The sequence below is a fragment of the Urocitellus parryii genome, chromosome 13, assembly GCF_045843805.1.
Source record: "Urocitellus parryii isolate mUroPar1 chromosome 13, mUroPar1.hap1, whole genome shotgun sequence".
NCBI classification, from domain to species: Eukaryota; Metazoa; Chordata; class Mammalia; order Rodentia; family Sciuridae; genus Urocitellus; species Urocitellus parryii.
Window position 1 is genome coordinate 16,715,069 of NC_135543.1, and position 26,033 is coordinate 16,741,101.

General features: G+C 42.5%; 1 protein-coding gene and 1 long non-coding RNA gene across 11 annotated transcripts in view; one reads left to right on the forward strand and one right to left on the reverse strand.

Annotated features, from left to right (window-relative positions):
- LOC113185901 (uncharacterized) overlaps positions 1–16,160 on the reverse strand; it is a 40,169-nt gene extending 24,009 nt beyond the window's left edge. For 3 of the 10 annotated variants that reach the window (XR_003301188.2, XR_003301191.2, XR_003301185.2), the window contains exons 1-2: positions 15,740–16,158; positions 11,599–11,741 (exon numbers count right to left, since the gene is read on the reverse strand). This is a non-coding gene — a long non-coding RNA (uncharacterized LOC113185901). Of the gene's footprint in view, positions 1–11,598; positions 11,742–15,739 lie in introns of all 10 variants that reach the window. The other 7 variants (XR_013342350.1, XR_003301186.2, XR_013342352.1 and 4 more) reach the window with 5 other exon arrangements.
- Positions 1–26,033, forward strand: part of Alpk2 (alpha kinase 2) — a 117,087-nt gene that overhangs the window by 24,089 nt on the left and 66,965 nt on the right. Inside the window, exon 4 of the mRNA XM_026393171.2 lies at positions 11,621–13,334. Within this exon, the coding sequence (XP_026248956.2) occupies positions 11,621–13,334 (1,714 nt within the window). The remainder of the gene's footprint in view (positions 1–11,620; positions 13,335–26,033) is intronic.

Genomic DNA, 26,033 nt, shown 5'->3' on the forward strand with positions numbered 1-26,033 from the left:
GGAGAGGCAGAGACAGGATGCGATGGTTGTATAAGAAGACAAAAAAGGTCACAGCAGGCATTGAGGCCCTGACAAAGAACAGCAGGCAAAGAAAAGCAATTAAATGGCAGTGAGTTTCCTGCAGGCTGAAGGTCTCTGAGCCTGGTGCATGGTTGGTGAGCCAGCTTTTGAGAGAGAAAAATTTTTTCTGCTCTGGTTTTGCTCATTCCCCTGTCTGTGCCCAGAGCAACTTTTGAGAGTCACAGAGTTGCATGGGGCTGACGGAGGGCGGGGCAGACAACTTGACAGGCAATGAATAGGGAACTCAGCCCAAATTGAGCAGTGAGTCAAGTAACAGCTGGTGTTTTTCTGAGAATTTAATAAATAAATAGACTTTTGTCCTTTGTAGGACTTTGGCATCACAGAGCTGGAAGTGACTCTAAGACCTTGCAGCTTGAGTTTGGACCATCAGCATCAGCATCTTCTGGGAGCTTGTTACACAGAAATCCATCTCCAACTCCAGACCTAGCCAATTGGACATTGTACTTTACCAAGATCTCCAGGGACTTATGTACATGATGAAGGGATGAGAAGCCCTGCTCTAAGGGTTATCCCTGTCCTGGTCATATATGACACCTGGGGAACTCAAGAAAATACCACATCTAGATTCCCTCTCTTGAGGAATTCTGCTTTAGTTGGTCAAATCTAGTTGGTCTAGTTCACTCTTTGGACTTTATAGGTCACTGAAGGCCCAAAGGAATAATGGAACCCACCCAAAGGAACATGGTTGATTAGAAACAAAGCTCGGCTTGGAACCCAAAGAATTCCATTAGTTGGTTCACAGCCTACCCGTACCATCCTCCACACAAAATTTACTGCTGGTCTATAACTCAAAAGCACTTATCATAAGGACTTCCTTTAAAATGAGGATTAGTTGAGGGTCTGTCGTATTCCAGCGACCATTCTAGACCCTGCAGATACAGCAGTAAATGTGAGAGTCCCTCACCTCTTCAGAGATCACACAAGAAGTCAGACTTTTAACAAACCAGCAGCTATGCAATGTGTCAGGTGACAAAGAATAAAGGAGGGTGAAGGAGGAGAAGAGTCTTAGGGAAGGAGATTTCTCTGAAGGTATCCTCTGAGCAGAAGGGGAAGGGCAGGGTGGGAGGGTGATGAGGTCATTTCCTGGAGAAAGAATGATGTCAGAGAGTAAGAACAAGGATAGAAGCCAGAGGTTGGGAACATGCCAGGCCACTGGGACTGAATTCGTAATGCAAAGGAGGGATTGGAGGGTCAATGTGGATCTGATCATGTGTGACTTGAAGGTTATTGTGAATGAGATGAGACATGTTGTAGGGTTTCTAAACAAAGAAACGATATTTTCTGGTTTAGTTTTTCTTTTTAAATAATTTGTTAGTTGTAGATGAACATAATACCTTTATTTTGTTTATTTTATTTGTTTATGCGATGCTGGGGATCAAACCCAGTGCCTCACACATGCTAGGCAAGCACTCTACTGTTGAGCCATAATCTCAACCCCTTATGGTCTAGTTTTAAAATACTGACTCTGGTTGCCAGGCCATGAATGTTTACAGAGGACTCAGGGGACAGCTGGGCCCCACTCCCACAAGCAGCCATTGCAGGAATTGAGATGGTGGCTCAAGCTAGGAGGGTCCTAGGAAAGCTGGCAGGAAGCAGCCAGGTTCTGGCTATATCTGATAGGAGTTGCTGGTGGACTGGATGCAGGAGGGGAGTGAAAGGTGGATTTGGGGTTGTCATTTTGTCTGAGCAGTTGGTAGAATGGAATGGTAGGGTTTTTGAGACCAGAAGCAGATTTGGGCTAGATCAGGCAAAGGCTGGTTTCGAGTGTGCTGGGCTTTTGATGAATTAGCAATAATGCTTCTTCAGAATTCTATGCAATCTGGCTGTTCTAAAGCATGCTGGACCCTCTGGCAAGTGACACTTATGAAATGGGACCCTGTGACCACCTGCTGTGGTCTAATGGTACATTCTCCTCTTGTACCCATAATTCTGGGCTTTAAATCAAACTGATTTACAATTTAATTTAGAATTTTAAAATACTGTCACAATGGCTTTGAGATTTCTGGTACATTATGCTAGCTAGACTGGTGATCTGTTAAGTGCTGAAAGTGAGGGTATTTCTAGTTGCTTTTTTTTGGAAGGGTGGGTATTGGGGATTAAACTCAGGAGCACTCGACCACTGAGTCACATCCCCAGCCCTATTTTGTATTTTATTTAGAGACAGGGTCTCACTGAGTTTTTTAGCACCTTGCAATTGCTGAGGCTGGCTTTGTACTCGTGATCCTCCTTCCTCAGCCTCTCCAGTGGCTGGGATTACAGGCATGTGCCACTGCACCCGGCCTAAATTCTCTTTTGATAAGAAGAGTCAGTTCTCTGTTAACTAAGCGTGGTGGTAGTAGTTATGCCACGGGATTTTCTTCCTTTCTAAATTCACTTTGCTCGTTTTGTGTTCAAAGTATCTGTGGTGTCTCAGCAATGCTCCCAGGAGCTCAGAGAGCTGTCAAAATGAAGTGCTTTTTGTGCCCAAGGAAAGCCAAGAAGCCACTCCCCACACAGCCCCAGGAAAAGATCTGATTCCCTGAGCTCAGACTTTAAGGCACAAGATCTGATATTCATTTAGCTCAGTGCCCCTGAGCTATATGTGTGTGTGTGTGTGTGTTGTGTGTGTGTGTGTGTGTGTATTTGGGAGGGGCTTGGCACTGGTATTATTAAGTAGATTTTATTTTTTAGAGCAGTTTTAGGTTCACCTGCTCTAATACTGGGCAGTAGGTCCACAGATGACCTATATATTGCCTTTCCTCACACAGGCACAGCCTTCCTCATAAGCTGCATCAAGCATCATGGTGGTACCTTTGCTAAAATTCTCAGACCTTACATTATGACATGTGTCTACCATGACAATAATGGGTAGAGTGATTTCACTACCCTGAAACTCCTTTGGCACTGGTATTTTTAAAAAGTGCGCCCCAAAATTCTAACATTCAGCCAGGGTTGAGAACTGCTGATTTCATACTTACTGTGTGCCAGCCCCTGCTTTAAGAACTTTATAGGAATCAACTCTCTTAATCCTTATGTCATTTCCCATTGGTGTAGGTACAGCTACCGTCCAGAGCTGTTAAGTAGCTCGTCCAAGGTCACACAGTGTATGGGCTGGTGTGTATTCCCAGGCTTGCTTGTTGCTAAGTCTGTCCCTTAAACACGACACCTTACTGATTTTATGATCTGCTCAGACTTGCACTTGAGCAAGAGGAAACGGAAATCTGTCCTGCAGATTTCTCCCTCAGCCTTTCTCTGTGCCTTCTGCTCAGAAGCTTCTTCCAACACGACTCCTGTCCTCGGGGCCCTCTCCCCCTCCAGCTCTTCCTTCTGTCACTGCCATGCCAGCTCATTGCTTTGCTGACCCCCACGCATGACCTGCTCATATGAGCTCTGGTACATCTGCCCGGAATGCCCTCCCCTCTTGGCCACCAGGCCAAAGTTTAATCCCTACCCACTGGGTTCAAGTTCCATGTGCTGGCTCTGTTCCCTGGAGATCCAGGCCACCCTGACCTCTCCCCTTCTAACCACCAGAAGCAGTTGCTGCCTCAACTGTGCCTTTGGAATTCAATGACACTAGGGTTTGCAAATCACGTAGGGCTCCCTGTTTAGCACCCAAAGCCTTCCCTCTCAGCAACGTTGACAGCTTGCCCAGGGAAGGAGCCAAGACAGACCAATTTCGGTCCCATGGGGTGTGCCAGGCATATGGAGCTGGACATATGGGAGAGTGGGGTGTTCCTGCTCAATCAGGTCCATAGGCCATATCAGATGTGGAGAGCAAGTGTTCTCTCCTCACTTGGCTCTGCACGCAGAACACAGTGAGGACCTTATAGAATCACCTTTCATCTTTCCCTGAATGGTTATTTGATCTGCTTCCCGGTGAACTGGAGCCTGAGTTCCAAAGCCCTTAGAATGGGTTAAAAAACCTTCTCCTGTCCGGGCTCTGCTCCTGATTCACCTGGATCACCCTCAGTTTCCGGCATGGCCCCAGTCTCTGCCTGTTGTTTTGGTAAAGTAAGAGTATCTCTTTTCACTGTTTCAAGTTCCTGTTTAAATAGTAAATAGCTCTACCTGTCTGCCTATTTTGCCCTCACTTAAAATAAAAACTGGTTATTTCCTGTAGGGCCTGGAGATTTCCTACTTTCTCTCACCTATAGGCTGTTCCTTCTGCCCGGGATGACTAGCTCCCTCCCCAACACAGGACACAAGCCATCTTTCCTGCCACTATCATGCCATGTTTCTTAGACCTGCCTGAGCTGCTAAGTTCCCCAGGAAACCTTCCCTCACTCTCTTGCCCTCTGCCCTGAGTCCCTATAATTGGCATGATTTTCAACGGCACTTAGCTCACACTGTCCTGTATTATAGCTATTTGTATGGACACTTCATTTCCTTATTAGATGGGAAGCTCCCCAGGAAAGGATCTAGGAACTAAGCACCTTTGTCTTCTATAGAGTGGTTAACGCAAGGTATTATACATGGTAGATATTTCCTATCATTTTTTTTTTAATCTGGGAAACTTAAGACAAATCACATCTCTGGCCTCAGGTTCAAATCTATTTCTGTATCTGTTAGGGTCAACCAGGAAGACAAAAACAAACAACACCCTGCACATTCAAGCAGGGTTATGTAGTAGCCAAGCAAAGAACAGTGAGGTCACCCTGAGATGGGCATCAGCAGGATGCCCATCTCACTTTCACTTATCACTTTCTGAGATAAGAGACCAAGGGAGGATCAAGACTAGAAGTTTGGGTCACAGACCATGAGCCAGACTCCAGGTGGGCTGTTCTGTGGGACCTGGAGCAGCCACCACGGAGGTGCAGCCCCATGTGGGAATGCTACCTGAAGCTCACTTCTCCCTTCTTTCCACCCCACAATCTCCTGTCTCTCCTGCTTCAAGCACCATAGGACGCTGGAGGCCATGGCAGCCTGGGAATGGTGGTCACTCAAGTGACCACCTCAAGGGGTCAGCTCTAGTGGTAGAGAGCAGAATAGTGAAGGACCCAAGTGGGTGAGAGAAAAACAGGTCCAAGCATAGCTCAGAGGTCCCTTTTAGGTGGGTCCAACTCATCTGTTGGATAAATCACTGGATAAATGGGTCAATGATTGAGGAATCTCCTCATTTATTTCAAAAGATATCTAAGAGATGGCAGAAAATATGATCCAGAAATTCTGTGTGTTCCGAGATTATAATTCCTCCAGGTCTATGACAGAACTTTGGGGCTTGGGAAAAAAAAAACAACAACAAAGTCTTGGGCTGTGGGTGTTGTTCAGTGGTATAGCTCATGTTTAGCATGGAGGATGCCCAGGACAAACCAAAACAAAGCAAAATGGATAAATACCAACAAAAAAACTCCATCAAAGCCTTCTTATTTCTTCAGTTATCTGAATAATTTAAGATCATTGACAACATCAGTTAGGCAAGTAATAAAATAGAGTAACATCGCCTAAGAAAACATTATGACCTTAACATGGTGCTGTGACCAACCAAATGACACAGATGTCATTGTGCAAGCATTTCTCAACTAAGACCTCTTTCCCTTCCCTGTGGCATGGGTGTGCAAGGCTTATACAGTGGACAGCCAGATGGGAAGCTTCAGCTGCCTCTCTACCCCCATAGACCTGGCTGGTTGGGTGAAGACCCTGCAGATGTGTCTCTCTCAGATCTTGTTTTCTTTCACAGGAAAGTGGGATGCATGATAAAATGGAATGCTGGTGGCTGTGTTAATACCTACAATCCAGAGGGGATTCCAAATCTTACCTCTAGCCCATAGTTCCAGCTTCTCCCATGAACCCCATCTTCAGGACACCTGGTCAAGTGGCAGTTTGAACTTGAGCAATTTTAGGATTGCTGGTAGTGGGGTTTGGGAGTGGGAAGATGGCCTTGGGGCAGACAAAAGGCAAGGCGGCAGCAGCGATAGCCAGGATAACCCCCAGTTCAAATGGGAAAACTGGTCCTGATTTTATTTTTGTTTGTGCCAGTGCGGTCACCCACCTTAATGGCCAAGGAGATGTGTTAATAATGCAAGGAAAACACAGAACCTTAGGGCTGTGTGATGAGGACCACGGAAATGCAAGGATTTAAAGATATCAGTTTTGAGAAGCACATTTCTCTTTCTTACCAGAGAAAATAAAATTCTACTCTGGTTTTCCTTTTGTATTCATTACATCTATTTCCCAGCTCATTGTTTTTGTATTTTTACTTGACAAGGTTACTAGACTTGTGGATTCTTGTCCCTTTTAGTTTGTACATTTTTACCCCTTATTCCCAAAGCACAAAAATCCTGCTTAGTTGGTTGTGTCCTGAGGAACTTCCAGGATTACCTCTTCTAGAATTGATGGAAGCAGCCTCCTCTGCCCCCAATAAATCACATAGACCCATAGACCCATGCATTAAGCACTGAGTCAGAATCTCTAGAGGGGGAGCCCAGACATATGTCTTCTTTCCCTTTGGCAAATAAGGAAAAGCAGAGGTTAAGACATCTGCCCAAGAGGACCCATCAATGGTCATACCAAATAAAACAGCCAACCCTCCAAGTGAAGGTCCATCTTCCAGGTTCCACCATTGGGTGTTATCCCATGAGAGGACTGTGCATGACAGCTTCCCTTCAGAATAGCTGTTTCCAATAGAGTTTCTCAAAGTGTGTTCCATGGACCTCTGGTGGTTCCTAAAAATCTCGGTGGGCATTCATGAGGTCCAAAACTATTATCACAAAACACTCAGGCAGTATTTGCATGATTTGCCTTTTTCACTGTGTTGACCTGTGCACTGATGATAGAAAAGCAGTGGAGGGTAAGTAGGTTGGTGCCTTTGCACTGAATCAAGCCACACCCCCAGACGGCATTAGTGGTCATAGGTTCCTTTACCACCAGATGGCTATAGTTAAAAACAGCAAAATGTTTTACTTAATAACGTCCTTGATGCATCAGTAAAAATGGCTATTAAATCTTGAAAACAAAAGCCCTTCTAATGCGCATGTGACCAATTGGGTAACATGCAGAGGTGCTTCTGCTGGACACAGCTGGTGAGGCAGAGCACCTGTGTCGCTGCTTAAGTTGCAAGCTGAACTAGCCACTTTTCTCATGGATAACAAGTCTTTCCCTGAAAGAACAATGGACAAATGATGGTTACTCAAACGTGGATATTTGGCTGATATTCCCCCAAATGAACAAAGTGAGCCTAGCACTTCAAAGAAAACCAAAAATATCATCCAGTCCCTTCTCTGAACTAGTGATTTGCAGTTTCCTCAAGTATTCTTTCTTCCTCTTTCTCTATTTCCTCTTTCTGACATTCTTGTAATGGTGGTCCACTTCATGCTTTGAATATAGCCCTTGCTGCTCTGCCGCTGTGACTTATTTTAAAAATGGACATATTTCTTTTTCTTCTTCTCTTCCACACCCCTTCCCTAATCTCAGGGAAATTAGGATTACCTTTCTCCCCCATTTTATCCAGATTTTTCTGTCCCTTGGCACACACCCTCCACAAGAACAAAGTAAGGCACACTGCAGACTTCAGGGATGGTGCCAGAAGATCTAAGAAATGACTCTCTCTCCAATTAGCAAGTGAATTACAACTCTGGACAGGGAACACCTGGACTATAGCCTTTGAATCATCTTTTTAAAAACTCACTGTTTCCTCTGACGGGAGAATTATAGACTCTGGGACAGGAGTCCCCTGTGTTTCTCCTTTGCTAGCAAAGCAATAAATTCCTTTTTCCATTTTCTCAAAACCTTAATCTTTATTATTGGATTGTCATGGGGCGAAGGACCAAGATTTTGGTAACATTCTCATTAATGTATGGGCCAGATAGTCTTCATATTCTTCAACCCAAACACTGTATTTCATCACATTGAATGCATGAAAAGATTTTGAAAAATACAGCTACCTTTGATTAAGCCTCATATTAAAAATATATGAAAAAATTAAAACAATGCTCCTTTAATAAAATTTTGGAAAAAATAGTTTTCAAAAGATTATTATTTATGCTGGTGTGTAATGCATTTATTTTTATTTTAATTGATTAATAAATAGTTAAATTTTTTTAAATTTTAATCTTTGATTGATAAAATGTTGATAGATAAAAGCCACACAAACTGAGGTTCTTTAGAGTCCTCAGTTATTTTGAAGGGTACAAAAGAGACTTGATACCAAAATGCTTTCAGAACTTCTAGTTCAGACTGATTCTGGGGGTTCTGCTCAGAAGAAGCCCCACCCAATACAGTAACATGAATGTCTTTTGTTTTACCAGGAAATGATTAATTTAGAAAGAACCTAGAGAACTTGAGACAGGCTTTCTGAACATGGTGGAGAAATGATATTACGTCCTTTAACCAAAAGAAAAGATAGCCAAAGAGGGGGCTCACTGGTTGAGGGAATTTTTTCCGGGGTGGCTTTGCATTCCTGTGAAATCACTGTGGGGAACACAGATCTCTCTGCCAGCATCTTGCAAAGATTCTATACTCCCCCTTATCCCCTATCGTCTTAGCCATTCCCAATGAAGTCTCTTCTGTGAGTCTCTTCTCCTTCCAGTGTGGACTGTACAGCTGAGCACAGAAGTGACCCACAATGCTCTCTGAGAATTTCTCACACACCTCCTTGGCTTCTCCTTAGTAATTAACAGTGATTGGCATTAGCACATCCCCTGCTCATGTTGGCCAATCGATCAAGGCAAAGGCTTGAGACAGAGACTCTTCCTTTGCACAGTGACCTCTGCATCCCACCGTTTCCTTCTCTGAACGTAGTTGTCTAATAGCACACATGGCGCCAGGCATTGGAATCCGAAGTCTGCTTTTTTATTCCAGTTTTACCACTCCCCAGCTTTGTCATTTGGGGGAAGTTGCTTCACTCTTTTGAGCCTCTGTTTTGCCCACAGGGAGTAGCTCGACACTGTGTCACGGTTTAAATATGAGGTGTCCCCCAAAAGCTTGTGTGTGAGACAATGCAAGAATTTTCAGAGGTGGAAAGATTAGATTGAGAGTCCTAACTCAGTCAGTGGATTAATCCACTGATATGGATTAAGTAGGTGGTGGTTATAGGCAGGTGGGGTGTGGTTGGAGGAGGTAGGTCACTGGGGATGTGCCTTTGGGATTTATATCTCCAGTTGAGCAGAGCTCTTTCTCTCTCTGCTTCCTGTGGACATGTCCTGAGCTGCTCCCCCATCCCACCCACCATGCTCTTTGCCATGATGTACTGCTTCAACTCAGACCTAGAGCTATGGCGTTGGCCGTCTGAAACCATGAGACAAAATAAACTTTTCCTCCTCTATGTTGTTCTGGTCAGGTCTTTTGGCCACAGTGACAAAAGCTGAGTAAAACCCATAGAAGTTTAACATAGAAGGCACTCAGTAGACACTGGGATCCTTTCCCAATTTTCTCCTCCTCTTTTGTAAGCTACTTAGCGATAATTATCAAGGATGTGTCAACTGCAAAGCATAACTCAAAGGCTTTCATTTACCAGCAAGATGTTAATTATGCTTAATACAGTTCCTTTTCCTCTTTACTTAGTATACTTAGGAGGGATTATAAATCCCATGTCAACTAAAACACATGGGTCATAAAATTATTAATGACTAAGTCATGATAACCTCTTGTTAGTCATTAAGTTGAATATACTTAACTATTTTCTCCACATTTTTCTAAAAATCTTTTTATTGTCTCTCCTTAAGTCTTGGGAATGAATCATCTCTCTTCCTCTTGTTTCTTAATTGGCCCTTTGAGCCTCTCAGTCTTACTTTCTTTTTTTCCTTTTATTTCCACCCAAGTCATGGGTAGGTAGCCTCAGGGTAGGTGGTCACTGTGGCAGAGGTTTCATGGGCTAAAAGGGTCAGGAAATCTGAATTGTTTGGGATTTTCCTGTAGTCCATCGTGTAAGGGCTAAAACCCCAAGAATTAACTGACAAAGTTCCTGAAGGGAGTGACATTTGTAATATGAAACTGCAGCAAAAGTCTCTCTTCTTCATCTAATCATTTGGCTTTAACCAGGAGACCTAAGCCCAGTCAAGGAGGATGAGGATGCGGATAGCTCTGAGCACGGCCGTGGACCATGTGATCTAGAATGGCTCCAGATCTTTAAAAACATGTGCTCAGTTCCTCGACCAGGGATTCTGATCTAAAAATTTCCAGTAGACTGTTGGGATGATTCTTCCGTATGTTTCTGAAGAGCCAGGGGTTGCCGGGTCCTGGCACTTCCATATTTTTGGAGAACACATTTGGTGTGAAGTTTTAGCTTTATGAAGCTCCTTCACCCTGATTTTCCCATACAAACCTGAATAAGATTGCAAAATGGACAGGAACAGGTACTGTTTCCTTCAGAAAGTTGTCTTAAATTTCAGAATTCTTGAGCTGTTGGCCAGGGCAGAGCCAGATATCAGCTCATGGCCAAGCCTGACCCACAGTGGCGTGTCTTGTTCACTCCTTTGAGCATTATTGACATTGGAACTGATCTCTGATTTCTCAAAACAAGGCCCATGTGAATAGGTACCTGGTGAATTAAAGCTTATGGGCATGTATGGGTCTGAGAAGGCCGAGGGCTCCCTCCAGTGAAGAACAGAAAGTATGTGGTAGAAAGAGTTTCTGTGTCTAACATTGACCACTGCCTCCCATCCTCTGAGTTAGACATCTGTGCCCGTTTTATACAGGGAATCATCAATGAAGATCTAAACATTGCTCTAAGTCCAAGTGAGACCTACAGCTCCTGCCTTCTGAAAATGCATGTTGACTTCTGAGCCCAAATGACACATAGAGGGAAATCAGCAATATCACAATGATGTCAAATGCAAGAGAAGCAAGCATGCAACTCACACTGATATAACGAGATTTCTTGGGACTGCAAAGCCTGTGAAAAGATCCTGGCAGGAAATGAGGCAGTAAAGCACGCTAGTCTCCAACTCATTGTGGCCCTATTCAATAGAGGAGCCACAGGAGCACTGTTCCTCTTGGAACAGGGAGAGCAGGCTCAGTCTGATTCAGGATTCTTTTCTTCCCTGCTGGGCCAAAGCCAAGCACCTGGCTTGATCTATGTTAGTTGGGATGACATGTGGATATAGGTTTCCAGCCAATGGGTGTCAGGCTGTGATTTAGATCTTTTAGTCATGTTAAATTAAGGAGGAAATGGCATACACAATCCTGTTGTGGTGCTGTCTTTACATTCCTTCAGCGTGGTCTTAAAAGCAGTTACTGTTGACTATGTTTCACCACATGAGGTACGATACTTCAGTTACTTGTGTACAATGTCTCCCTCCAGGAAGAAATATTGCTCTTTCGAATTCCTACAACACAAAACTGACTTAAAGGGGGAAAAGGAGAAACTAAATAAAACATTTCCTCTATTTATCCAAGTAATGATTGGCATTTTCAATTTAGGGTGAGACTGTGGAAAGCCGTCAGGGGAAATGCTGAACTTCCCAGGATTTCAGCACTAGGGGCAGCTGACCACAATCCCCTTTTCCAGGGATACCACAGATCTCTCTGAGCATGCAGTGAAAGGACAGCTATTTTCTTGTGCACCATGATGTGAAAAACATTGGCGTGCGTGTCCACACTTACCTGTGTGTTCTCTTCATCCTAGCTGTACCCAAAGTGATGCTGCCGTTTATCAAATCTCAGCTAAAAGCTCTGCGGGGATGATCTGCTGCTCTGCTACCATTGAGGTGGAGTGTCCATCAGAGAACCCACGACCCCCTCCTGACCTGGGAGATGACAGGGACACAGGGTGGAAATGTGACATACAAGAGACAAATGAGGAGAAAAGCACAAACCAAACTGATGAGAGCAAACACCCTTGTAAGGGAGAAGGAAACATCTTTTCAGGGGCTCCCACACCAGCCGATTCTTCCTCCTTCAAATTCGACCACTTAGGCTCACACCAGTTATTGGCCAATAATGATATTAGTGCATCCAGCTCTGAAAATGCTCCGGAGATTAAAGGAACAAGGCAACCTGCAGAGGCTGATGATCCAAAGAGCACAGGAGAAATTTTCCTCAATTCAAATAATACTCCTCAAAAACAAGATGTATGTTGCCACAGAACAGAGTATTCCTTGGTCTCCCAGCCAACGCATGGAGGTCTAAACAGTGATGGCCCTAATGATGAGATCTTAACCTCTACTCAAAAAAACCCCAAAGCACAGAAATACATCAGCTTCAGTCTTCCACTCTCAGAGGCGACAGCATGCATTTACCCAGGGGACAGCGCCCCCGTCAACAATCAACCCAGTCCCCAGGTTTCCAGCGAAGACTCCGACAGTGACTATGAACTTTGCCCAGAGATAACCCTAACCTGCACGGAGGAGTTTTCAGATGATGACCTGGAGTATCTGGAATGTTCCGATGTTATGACGGATTACACTAATGCAGTTTGGCAAAGGAGCCTGCAGGGGACTGAGCATGTTTTTTTATTAGAAAGCGATGACGAAGAGACGGAATTCAGTGAGTGTGGCCTGGGTGGGCGTGAGCATTTCCTCAGTGAAATGGGTTGTGGGCCTCGGGTGTCGGGTGACACAGGGCCTATGGATGCCACCACTGGCTTCTGTGGTTATCACTCACAACTCCAAGAAGTGGAGATCAAGAGCAGCGGAGCCTCTAGGCACAGTCCCTCATCCCTGCGAACAGGGAGAACTCTTGCTTTGGGACCTCACCAGGATAGGACAGCTTTAGTGAGTGAACAGGGGAGATGTCCACTCCCCACCCTGCCTGAGGCTGCTGAAAATGATTATCCAGGAATTCAAGGAGAAACCAGAGATAGCCACCAAGCAGGAGAGGAATCTGCCAGTGACAATCTGCTAACCATGGATGAAGCGGTGACAGAGACAGAGGTGAAGCCCTCATCTGGGGCGTTGGAAAAGTCAGGGATGAAACAGGGTTTGGAGATTGTGGTCGAAGAAAGAGGAGAGGAGAGGGACTTAGGCAGCAGAAAGGGCATCCGGACACCTGCCAGGGTGCAGCGACCGGGGGCGAAGGGTAAAGCCAAGAAGCTGACCCCCAAAGAAAGTGCAGCAGGAGGCACCCCCGCTTCCCCTCCCAAGGAACCCACCAGGCACCCACCAGTGTGGAGCCGTCACAGAGAGACTCCCCGGGCCAAAGCAGCAGCTCCTGGTGGGGATTCCCACCTCCACACAGGAGAATGTGCAATTTCACCAGAGGCAGCGCAAGACGCAAGAGCCCTTCCACCTTTAGCAGACTCTCTCCCCAAGGAAGGGGCTACAAACTTGGAAGGAGAAGGGATGCCGGAGAATAACCTGTTTACAACAAGCCAGGTTCCAGACCTGAGTGATCACCCTCAGGTAAGACCCCCCTTTTAAAAATCTACAAGGTCAACAGCGTTTTGTGTGTGTGTGTGTGTGTGTGTGTGTGTGTGTGGTGTGCGCGCGCGCTTTCCTTCACTTTACAGTCACTATTGCTGTACCATAATGTAAATCAACATAAGTCTCCCAGGACCATCAGGGTACTTGTGAATGACAGCTGCTGCTGCTAGGAAGGAAATCTGGTTTTGAAAAAGGCCCAGATAAACCCTGAGCCATCCTAATTATAGCAAAAGACTGATAGAAGTGAGAGGCACTAATGGGATTCTGGACAGCTGGAAAAAGAAATCTGATATTTTGTCTACTGCATGTGTTTTACTAGGCAATGTTCGCTATTCAAAAGTTTCTCAAGCAATGATTTGGGGCATAGGCTTTATAGGGGGAAAACCACTTCTTTGGGGGGATCTTTTTTGAAATTGGTAGGTTTTGATTTTAATCAGAATTCATAGTACAAATGTAAGGATTTCATGTGTCTGATAGACTTGCAGGGTTTATTTGGTGATGCTGGAGAAAGGAGTCAAAGTTGATTTTGCCTTGCTGGTGGGATGGTTTTGATCGGATGTTTGTATTATTTTGATTTTATTAATCCACAAAGTATAAAAGATGCCAAGAAAACACACTGCCAGGAAGAAAATTCATTCTCCCCCTAATTTTGATTTAGGATGATTTTAATCCTCATTTTTAAAGACACAAAATTACATTCATAAGAATAATTAATGTTCAAAGAATGCTGTGCTGGAAAGCCACTCGTATTTTACATGTTAAAGACTTCCAAGTGGACTTTAGACTGGTGCTTGCACTGTGGCCAAAATTTGACTTTTGTAAATAAATACCTTTAAAAAGTAATTTATCAATGATTTTGGCTATTCTTCATGTTTCCTCTCCCCCCCCACAGACTTGTAGTAGGAATCTGGTCTTATATTTGTAGAAGACAAAATATTACCTAATGCAAATTACTGAACTCTCTGAGAAACAACAAAAATTTATACACAGCTTTCTAAAGATCCTGTATTAAAACAGCCAGTCTACAAATCTCCAGTTCCAAGGTAGCTTTGACTGAGCCAATCTTTCTGTCTGCTGGTCAAATTAGCCAGATAAAAGCCACATTTCTACTTTTTTTCTTTTCTTTTCATGCAAGCCAGCTTGATCCTATTTAGTTCTTTAAACATGCCACTTAGCAGCACACACCAGTGACCCCAGATTCATGCCCCAGATAAGTTTACGGAGGTGGTTGGTCAAATACTAATACAAAATAAAGCAGCAGCGTTAACCTTTTCATGTCACACAGCATTTCCATTTCTGTTCATAAATTCTCTTCCTTGCTCAGCTAAGTTGCCTTTTTGCGATTGCTTGTCCATTTATAGTGTGCTTCATTGGACAAATCAGTTTTATTACTATAGGTTGGGGGAAAGATAAAGAGGCTCAAAAGGGGTAAACAGAAGAGAAAGGGCTATTGACAAAGGCAGTTTTAGACTCATCGCTAAGGGAGGCAATATCTCCCTCCTCCAACTGTGGAAGATTTTAAGGAGCAGCAGGAAAGAACCTCTGTTATTATTCTCAGGTTGTGGCTTAAACTGAATTCTGGAGTGAAGAGCACCTTTGACTAGCAGGCTTCTTTACTGGCAATACAGCTAAATAAAATGGGCCATGTATCTATGGAAGTTCTTATGGAACTCTTGCTTACACTCACACACACACTGACACACACATTCATGACTTCACATCCACCCTACTTGACCTGTGCTTTGTGGTATGACTAAAGGCAATTATCTCCAAACTGAGGACATTGCTAGTCAGAAAGCCAATCAAAGAGTTTTGCATTTTCTGCAGGCAATGAGACTGAGTCTCACCTTGTAGTGGTCAGTAGCAGGCTGACCTCTCACTCCAGGGACAGCCAGAAACTTGAATGGAAGCTGGACATTCAAGAGCAGTCCTGCACAGCCTTAAGCTAAAAAGGGATCTTGTGCCTGAAGCATTATTTTCCCTGGACCGAAGCAGGAAAATTTTGCCAGAGGATTGGCATATTTGAAAATGCAGATTCCTTTGCCCATGCAAAAATATTGAGTATTTAATTATAGGAGATGTCTGTATTTTCTTTCATACTACAAAATGTGGCCAAAGTGATAGAACATGGCTAATTATCATTTCAAATGTGACACAGAAATGTGGGGTTCACTGGGAACTAAATGAAACTTTTTAGAATACTGTTCAGGAAAAAAAAAATATATTGGTGAATCCTCTGTAATAAATCCAAAGACATTTTATATACTTATTCTCAAGACATTTGAGGCTCGTGAGCACTTAAAAACTTTAAATGATTAAAAATCCTGGGTTAGGGATAATATTAATAAATCTTCCCACGCTTGAGTCTTGCCTGATTCACTTACCTTGAGTTGTCTTTTTGTAGAAAGTGACCAGCAGCTTAGGTTTTTGTATCTTCATCTGCATATTGCTTTTAGCTTTCTGAGGAAAATTCCATGTATCTAGTTTTCTGTTTTATGAACAAGGCTATCTTGCAGAATATCTCCTGTCTAAACATTGTCTCTAGGTATCTCCTTATGTCCCCCTCTCTTTCTTTCTCTCTTTTACAACACAAGGCCATCTTGTTATGATTAATCTTGAAATAGTACTTACCCAAGCTAGGATTGGAAAGCCCCCAGTTTTTCTACATTTATGGAAGATTCCAAAGTTAATCCTAGTTTGGGAGTGGAAAACAGAGAGGGTACCCCAGGCTAACTTGAATTCTCTTCAAGGGTCACACTGCCAACTTTTCACCTTGGTTTTGAGCTCACTTTCCTGATTCAACTCAGAGGCAAGGTCTGCCAATCTGCCCATCTTAAGTTTCCTTCTCCAGTCACCCTGGGGTAAGATCATTCTCACTCTTAAATCAGAAGTGCTGTGTCTGTCCTTCTTCCCAGCGTCACCCCAGAGAGCTTTGCTTTTCTGTTTGTGGTCATGAGATGGCAAACGTACAGTGTGGAAATGTTAAGAATCTCTCTGACCAGGAATCAGCCCTAAGTAGAGAAGGTGAACCCCATCTGGGAGGTAATTTGCTCAGTGTAGTTTGCCATCAATAAATTCCACCCCCCTGGAATAGTGACTGCCACATAATGGCTTCTCAATCATTGAAGCCATGTAATACAAGATTAAATGCCTAGTTATTGCAATTCTAATCATCACTGATCTGAACCACCAGACAGCCTTTATTTTCCTGAACACATTCTTTGATGGCCCTCACATACAAATGCTGCTGCCAACCTCTTATTAATAGGATGTACTTCCCTTGGCTCTGGGAAAGAATTGGTTTGTTCTAAACCATCCACACTTTGAATTTCCCTTCTGGTGATTCACTTGGCATTAGTCCTGCTTTATTATCTCACAAATTGCTAATTGGACCCGGAAAGGTCTTATCACATTCATCCAGCACGCAAGACCTTCTACCATTTTCATTTTGTCTATTTCTGGGAAGCAAAGCAAGCATACAAGCTGGTACATGTAGTACATTTTCTGGTCTGGAATACCTGCCTGCCTATTTTTAGCTCAGCCCTCCTGGTCCATCGAGGCCCAAGCCCTTGAAGTTGCTTTCCTCATCCCTAACTGTGATTTCTTCCTTCAGAGAAACTCATGGCATTCTTGTTTTCATTCTTCATACAATAGTCTTCCATCTCTTCTTTACAGTTTTGCTTCCTGTGGTTTTGGAAATAAGCAATTCATAAATTGTCATGAAATCTTGTACCATCCAGTTTTGTTGTACGTGACTCATGAATCATCCCTTTATCCAGAGTATCCACATTGTATGTGCTACCCACCCAATAGTCACTTGTAGGCATCTTGGTTGTCAGATTGACTGTCACAGTATTGCAATGCTTATGTTCAAGTAACCATTATTTTACTTGAAGTACAATGGTGATACTGGAAATTGAGATAGGTCAAAGAAACGCTGTAAATTCTTCCTTTAACTGAAAATGTGAGAGTTCTCAATAATGAAAAAAAAAAAAAAAACAAACCCACATGCTGAGGTTGCTTAAACCTATGGTAAGAATGAATATTCTATCTGTTAAATTGTGAAGGAGAAAGAAATTCTGTACTAGTTTTGCTATTGCACATCACGTTGCAAAAGTTATAGCTACAGTGCATGATAAATATTTAGTTATGATAGAAAAGGTATTAAATGATAAGGTTTGGTGCTACCTATGCCTTTAGGCATCCATTAAAAGTCCTTGAATGTATCCCTCATGGATAAGGTGGGAGCACTGTATAGGATAGTGGCTTGAGACCTAAGTTTGTTTATTACTTACCTTCTTAACACCTGTCCTTTTTCCTCATATTAAAGATTTCTGGAGGGCTGGCTGGCTGCAAATGGTTTTAAACCTGTTTTTAATTGAAAATTTTATTGAGATAACTGTACATTCATGTGCAGTTGTAAGGAATAATTCTGAGATGGCCCAGTTTCCTCCAAGTTTGCTCAGTTTCCTCCAATGACAAAATTTTCCAAAACTGTAGTATAATATCATAACCTGGAAATGGATATTGATACAGCTTACTGATCTTATTCAGATTTCTCCAGTTTACTTGTGTGTGTGTGTGTGTGTGGTGTGTGTGTGTGGTGTGTTTGTGTGTGTATTAAAATCTATAGACATAGGGGCTTAGGGTGTAGCTCAGAGGTCAAGTGTGTGCTTAGCATGTACAGGCTTTAGGTTCAATCCTCAGCATGCACACACAAAATTGGTAGTATTTATCACATGTAGGTTCCCATATCTACCACCAGAGGTGAGATACAGCCCCAACACCATAAAGATCTCTTGTGTTACCCTTAATAATCACACACACCTCCCTCCTGCTCACCCTCTTCCCTGGCAGCCACTAATCTGTCCTCAAAATTCTAAAACTTTATCATTTCAAAAATATTATGTAAATAGAATCAGAAAGTATATAAGCTTTGGAGAACCTCCCCCCCGCTACTCAGCACAATTCCCAGAAATTCATCCAAGTTATGTGTGTCACAAGTTCATTCCTTTTATTGCTGATGTGTGTCCTGAGGCTCGTCTAATTATTCACCACCTGAAGAATATTTGGGCTGATTCCAGTGTTCGCTGTTATGAATAAAACATGTGTGTACAGATTTTATGTAAACATAGGTCTTCATTTCTCTGGGACCAATACCCAGGACTGCACCCTCTGTGTTAGACGGTGGCAGCGTGTTTAGTTTTTAGAGAAATTGCTCACTCTTTTACAAGGGTGACTGTGGCCCTTCACACAGCAGCAAGGGTCAATGGTCCAATCTCTTCCATACTTGCTGGCAATTGGTATTAAGCATTATTTTTTTTCCTGTAGCCATTCTGATATGTGTGTTGTAATATCTTAATGTGGTTTAATTTGCATTTCCCTAATTGCTAGTGATGTTCAACATTTTTTATGTGCTTCTTTGTTAACTATACATATTCTTTTTTGGTTGCATTCATTTTGTAATTGAACTGTTTGTTCTTCATGGTTGAGTTTTGAGAGTTCTCTATATATTCTAGATACTAGTCCTTTTGTTGGTTTACAAATATTTCCTCCTAGTCTGTGACTTGTTTTTTTTTATCCTCTTTCTGTGAGCTTTGATTGGACCTTTTGATAAGGTCCAATTTATCAGTTTTCTGGCTTGTGCTTTAGTGTCACTAATGGCCTCTTTGGCCCTAGATCCTAATAATATTCTGTTTTTCCTATAAGTTTCTAAGCTTTATGTTCTAACAATGAGTTCTATAATTCATTTCGAGCTGGGTTTTGTAGAAGGCATGAGGTTTAGATTGAGGTTCTCCTTATGCCGCTGGATATTCAATCTTCCAATACCATTTATTGGTCAAGCTTTTACCTATCTTTAAAAAAGAACACTTAGCACATCTCCACTCACCTAGTAAGTGCTCAATAAATATGTTAAAGTCTCATCCCCTCTTTTGGTTCAGATAGAAGCTATTGACTGCTTTTCTGCCAGAGACTTTTCCCAGTGGCTAGGACAACAGCAGCTCAGAGTCAAGCACTGGGATTCTAATTAGAAAAGAGGAGCCCGGATGGACCTATCAGACCAAATAGATACCCAAGCTAAATTGAACTAGGGGTCAAAGAGACCAAAGAAATTTTCATTTTTAAGGGACCACGGGTGTGATTAGGAATGAAGGGACAAATCTAGGTGGGCTATTGTTCCTAGATTGCTCACATTCTGAGCATTGAAGAATTTAAACAGAAATCCCGAGGTAAAAGAAACAAAGATTCTTTGAAGTCCAAGTCTAGCAGTTCTTAAGGATACGTTCATGCCCTGAGGGTAAACATGGCTCCTAAGGTGGCCGACTGCCACCCTCGACCAGTTCCACTAGTGACTAGTTTGCAGCTGCTTTAAGAAACAACAGAGGATTTACCTCTTTGGGGCTAATCAATCAGGTTTGACCTGATGGGGGTAAACTTTCTGTTAATCTAATTTCAACCTAGATGCTCTGTAGGCAAGAAAGAATAATGACACAGCAACTTGAAAAGGGTGTGGCCATCCAGCAACAGGCAGGGGGCATAGCAGGTCTCTAACGAATATATTTTGGGGGTGTAGGAAAATAAAAGCAGATAATTAAAACCTTCTTGCAATGCAGTTTTCATATCTGGGACAGAATAACTCGAGATTACAAATTTGTTTACATAACAAAACCGTGTGGTAACCTCCTCCAAATAGCAACTATTAATCCAATGAATGTTCCAGAGAGGCCCAGTAGCCAGACCTCACTGATGATGGGAAGAGCAGAGGTCACACTGGCTCATCTCTCAGCACATGGCAGTGGAGCCTCTTGTCAGCACCACTCCAGAGCTGACAGAGGGAGTAACACAAACATTTGTTTTGTTTTTAATCACAAAGCCTGCTGCACCACTTCTGCCAAATACCAGTAACCATCCTGGGTGGACAAGATGCTTTAGTGTCCAGGCTGTCTGCGGCCACTTTACTCAGTCCATGTAAGTAATCAAAAATGAAAGTCGTTATTAATATTTGTAGATCTGCAACTCACTGTGTGTCTGGATCAGCTGGTTAGAAATGCAGACTCTAGAGTCTCGGTCCAGTTCTACTGAATCTGCATCTTAACCAAATTCTAGGAGATTCCTATGTGCACTGAAGTTCCGGAAACCATGGTCTACTGAGTATAAAATCTTTCTCAGATTGGAAAAGCCCACGACAGTAGTCTTATCCTTCACTGTACATGGGATCACCTGGGAGCTGCCTGAACATGCCACTCCCTCACCCCCTGCCACCACAATGCAGGGATTCCAATGTGATTAGGTCTGCACTGTGGCTTGCACATCAAGAATTTTAAAAGCTGCTAGGTGACTCTTTATCCCTTTAAGGTGGAGGACCTTTTTGAACCAAGCTTGGTAACTTCTAAACACACAAATGCCCAAGCCCTGTCCTGGAGGTCCCGATTCTAATACAGAAGTTCTAGGGTCGGGCTAGGGCATGCGCTTTTGGAAATCTCTGCATAACTCCATGTAAATTGAAACACAATCTGGACAGAGTCCAGGAGCCCAGGAGTGGAATGCAAGGGTTGTCCTGGGGGCTCTGGGCTACCCCTGCTGAGTAGGACTTCAGAGATGTAAAGGCTGTGCCTATCTTAAAAAGCTTTCTCAGGGATTCTGGAGCCCTTCCCCTGACTTCCCACAATTTTAGCCAAGGAACAAAGCATCCAATTCGTCAACACTAAACTTTTCTAACAGTGGCAAATGGTATTCTTTCCACTTAAAATGTATCTGCCCTGTATATATTCCTGAAAGATCTCACATTCTACAAAATCTCACACTTAACATACTAGGGCTTCTGGGGAAAATCCAAGTCTCTGCAGGTCATTTTAGGAAACAGAATATTTTAAAACAAAACATCTGAGGAGCTCACTTGAGTTGCCCAGGGAGGTAGCTCAGAGGGGCTAGTGGCTGCCAAGGCAGGTATTAAAAATATACAACAGAGCAAAAATGCTGCCCACCCACTAGTCAGAACAAGCTGGAGGTTCTGAGGCCTTGAAAGCAGAAGTGTTTCTCTGGGCTGTCCTCGCTGCTGTTGAGGTGGGCCTGGGAGGCAGTGCAGCCTGCCCTTTGGCACCCAGGCCAGGAGTGAGCTGCTTAGGCAAAGGATCCCTGGGGCAGGCTCTATTTTAAATTTTGCTGAAGTTTACACCTTGAAAGAGGCCTTGCTGCAGAGACAAAAGCTGAGTTGAAGGCTTTGTCCTTTCCTTCTCAAGATTCTAGAATGCATTCCAGCTATTTAGGCTCTCTCTGCTCAGGAGATGCTGCACACAGACCAGGGCAGCAACAGGACTGCATTAGCACGTTACAGGGACCCTGTGGCAGCAAGGGGGACTGCTTTGAGGAACCCCGGTTGCCTTCTGCTCAGGTGGCCCAGGTTTGCTTTGAGTCCTCAGGGCAGTTTCTCAAAGTCAAGGCCTGGATTATTGGCATGGAATCACCTAAGGAGACGAAGACCTCTAAATTCACCCCAGATTTTCTGAACTTGCATTTTTCATAAGCTATCTGGGTAACAAAGCTTGGAAACCAGAGGTTTAATCATGCAGACATGGAATGACTACTATAATTGGAGGCATTTATCTACAGAATCACAGGAGTATAGAACCAAGGAAGGTTAGGGCTTGACCAGCATAACTCCTTATCCTAAGAGGAAAAAACAAAAACAGGAAACAAACAAACAAACAAACAAACAGAAACCCCTCATGATTTGTATTCTTTGCTTTCTACTTGGCCCGCTATAAACTCAGCTTGTTCTTCACCTGTCCGCACGACTGAAATAAACACAGGCCCTGATTTATTGTAACTAATCCAAAACAGGTGTGCCATTTGCAGCTGAGTTTTATTTTGAGGAGTAGTGCAGTGACAGGAATTTGGGTGGCAGCAGGGGAAGCTGGTGGAAGGAGGGTCACTTGGCTGCAAGGGTGGGTTTTTGTGCCTGTAGCAAATCTCTTACCATGGTCTTTGGTTGAAGCGGAGTGCCAGAGATGTGCTTTTGGGGTCACTTTTTTTTTCCATGAGTGATGATGATCTTGCATCTTTGAAATAAGCTGGAAAAATATTAAACTAACCAACTAAATGATAATGCTGGGGTAATCCAAACAGGGTGGTAGGACCCCCCCCCCAGTATATGAATAAATAAACTGAGTAGAGAGTACAGAATCAACTCCAATATTGGAATTTGGTTTATGACAAGGGTAACCTTTCAAATTTTAGGGAAAAAAACAACATCTCCAATGCTGCCACAATTAGCTATCATGTAGAGAAAATACCAGTATATCCCAATAGACCCCAAATAACTTTAGATGAATTTCCGGGTTAAACATAAAAAAAACAAAATTATAAACTCCTGGCCAAACTACTAATATTTTTATGATCTTTAACTCTAGAGAGAATGCCTTCTTGGAAATTTTTAAAAATGAAGAAAAAGGGCTGGGGATGTGGCTCAAGCGGTAGCACGCTCGCCTGGCATGTGCGGGGCACTGGGTTCAATGCTCAGCACCACATAAAAATAAAAATGTTGTGTCCACTGAAAACTAAAAAATAAATATTAAAAAATTCTCTCTCTCTCTCTCTCTCTCTCTCTCTTTAAAAAAGAGAAGAAAAAATTGCATGATTTTGATATTTAATTAAATTTTTTATATAAAAAGGAATATCAAATCAAGAGAAAGTCACATAATGGGAGAAATATGTGACAGTAACAAATGTAACAAAATTAATTTCCAAAGTATTTTGTAAGCAGATAAGAAAATACCCTAGAAAAAAAATTTCAAGGTAAATAAATATGAAGTTCACAGAAGAAACAAATGGCCAATAAACACAGAAGATGCTCAAGTTCATGAATAATTAGGAAAATGCAAATTTAAAAAATATGATAAAAAAATATTAAGAAATATAACAGAAAAAAGAAGGGTGAGAATATCAAGTTGAGCTTTTGGGGAAATGGGGACGATGCCAGCGGGAGTGTAATTTAGCAATATCTTTTAAAAATAAGACCAGGATCACCCATGACAAAATAGTTTCATTTTTTGTACCAGGTATTGAACCCAGGGGTGCTTAACCCCTGAGCACATCCCCAGCCCTTTTTTATATTTTATTTAGAGACAGAGTTTCATTAAGTTGCTTAGGGTCTCACTAAATTGCTGAGACTGGCTTTGAAGCTCCTGCCTCAGCCTCTTGAGCCACTGAGATTACAGATGTGTGCCACTGTGCCCTGCTGTTCTCAGCATCTATTTTTAAGAGATATTCCTTTCCTCAAAGGAAGATTGTTTTAGTCAGCTTTTTCACTGCTGTGACTGAAAGATCTGACCAGAACAATTGTAGAGGAGAAGAGTTTAATTGAGGGCTCACAGTTTCAGAGGTCTTAGTTCATAGAAGGCCAGCTGCATTTCTCCAGGCTCAAGGCAAGGCTGAACATCATGGCGGGAGAGTGTGGCAGAGGGAAGCAGCTCACAACGTGAACAGGGAGCAGGAAGAGAGACTCTGATGGCCAGATATAAAATATGTACCCCATAGCCACACCCCCAAAGAACCACTTCCTCCAGTCACACCTCACCTGCCTTCAGTTACCACTCAGTTAATCCCATCAGGGAAAAATTAATGGTTTAGGTTAAGGCTATAGCCCAATCATTTCTCCTCCAAACCATCTTGCATTGTGTCACACGTGAGCTTTTGGGAGACACTTTATACCCAAACCATAACAAAGAGGTCAAACACAAAGACCTCCAAGTCCTGTGAATCCTGAATTTTGTATCAGCTGTCAAAGTGAATATCAATATTAAGTGGAAGAAAATACGGCTCTCAAGACAAGGAAAGACTTTCTAAGCATAAAAGGGGGAAACGGACAAATTTGAGATGTAAGAATTTGCATAACCCCCACCATAAGCAGAATTGAAAAACTGAAAACCAGGAAAGTGTTTGTGGTGTACAGGCAAAGAAAATGATGTAAGAAAAGGTGGTTCCCTTAACCAAAAGTGTGCAAAGGGATCAAAAGGCAATTCTCAAAAGGATGTATAGATACACTTTATCAATTCCCATCATCCTTCCTTTCATCCTTTCCTCTCTTTCTCAATTTTCTGATGTTGTTTTGAAAATATTAATACGACTGATAAGACTGTGAGGAAACAGGTTTTCTCTGACACTGTTGATAGAAGTGCAAATTGCTACAACCTTTATGGATGGCAATGGACACTGTTTACTAATATCTTCATAATGTAAATTTCAGCCCAGTTATTAACCTAGTGAGTTGATCAGAGGTATAAATAGATTCATCTGAATAATGATATTCTTTTGGGGGGTGGTCCTGGGGATTGAACTCAGGGGCACTTGACAACTAAGCCACAACCTGAATCCTATTTTGTATTTTATTTAGAGACAGAGTCTCACTGAAGCAAATCACATGTATATAAATTGTCTCTTCCTTTAAGAAAGTTCCATGGTTTTATGGCAGAAAAATTAAGATATTTGCCTGTGGTCACACCATTTTGTCATTGGCAGACCCTGGGTCAAATTCCTGTTCATGTTTATCAATTTAATGCCTTTACAACTAATTGTGATTCTAGAATAAGTCAATCAGTCTTGAGGTCATTTCTTTTGTTCTTATTTAGAACAACTGGCAAATATTTATAATATTAAGCAAAAAATAGTTTCTACTTTCCTCTAGTAGCTACTTTGCAATCTTCACTCCATTTTACTGAAAAAGATAGTTTATATATTACAACACTATAGCTTTTCTAAATCCTTTAAGGGACTACCCAAAAGTTAGCAAGGGGATGTTTTTTTTTTTTGCTATCTGAGAGGATGGCATGAACATGAACACAGAGTGTAAAGTTAGATGCTGGTTAGAGGCTCCCTGAGATCCCAAGGGCTCTAAATATGAGTTAATATTACACAGAACAGAACCAATCAATATGGGTAAAATCTCCTTTATTATCATTTTTCTAGATTTATATTCCATGAGACTATAGTATATGAGGTACCCAATCCCCACAGGTGGAAAGCAACTTAATCATGGTAAGTAAGGTGGAATGTTTGTGTCCCCTAAAAACTCATGTTGAAGCCCTAACCTCCAAAGTGTTGGTAGTAGGAGGAAGTGCCTTTGGGAGGTGATTATGGGTAGATGAGATTATGAGCACAGGGTCCCTGTAATGCAATTAGTGCCCTTATAAGAAGAGGCACTGAGAACTTAATTCCTCTTTCTTGCTTTGCCATGTGAGGACATGGTGAGAAGGTGGATGTCTGATAGCCAAGAAGAGGATCCTCACTAAGAACTGATTAATCTAGCAACTTGATCTTGTGTTGCTCAGTCTCCAGAACTATGAGAAATCAGTGTCTTTTGCTTAATTAAGCCTCTTTGTCTATGGCATTTTGTGATAGTGGCCTGAACTAAGACGTAAGGTCACACTCAGAATCCTAAGTAATTATATTCAGAATCCCAAGTCATTTGGGATTCAGTACACAAATGTAATAAACTATGAAAAGGTCTCCCCTTGTAGTCTCAAATATCTTTCCCATGTGCTCCTATGAACCAGAGGTTCATGTGTTCACTGCACTTGGATGACATTTTAGTGAGGCATTTTTCTGAAATAGAATTATTGTTTACCAAAACCAAGCAATAAGTCACAAATCCACTCAGTCCATTGTATAGTCAGATCCCAA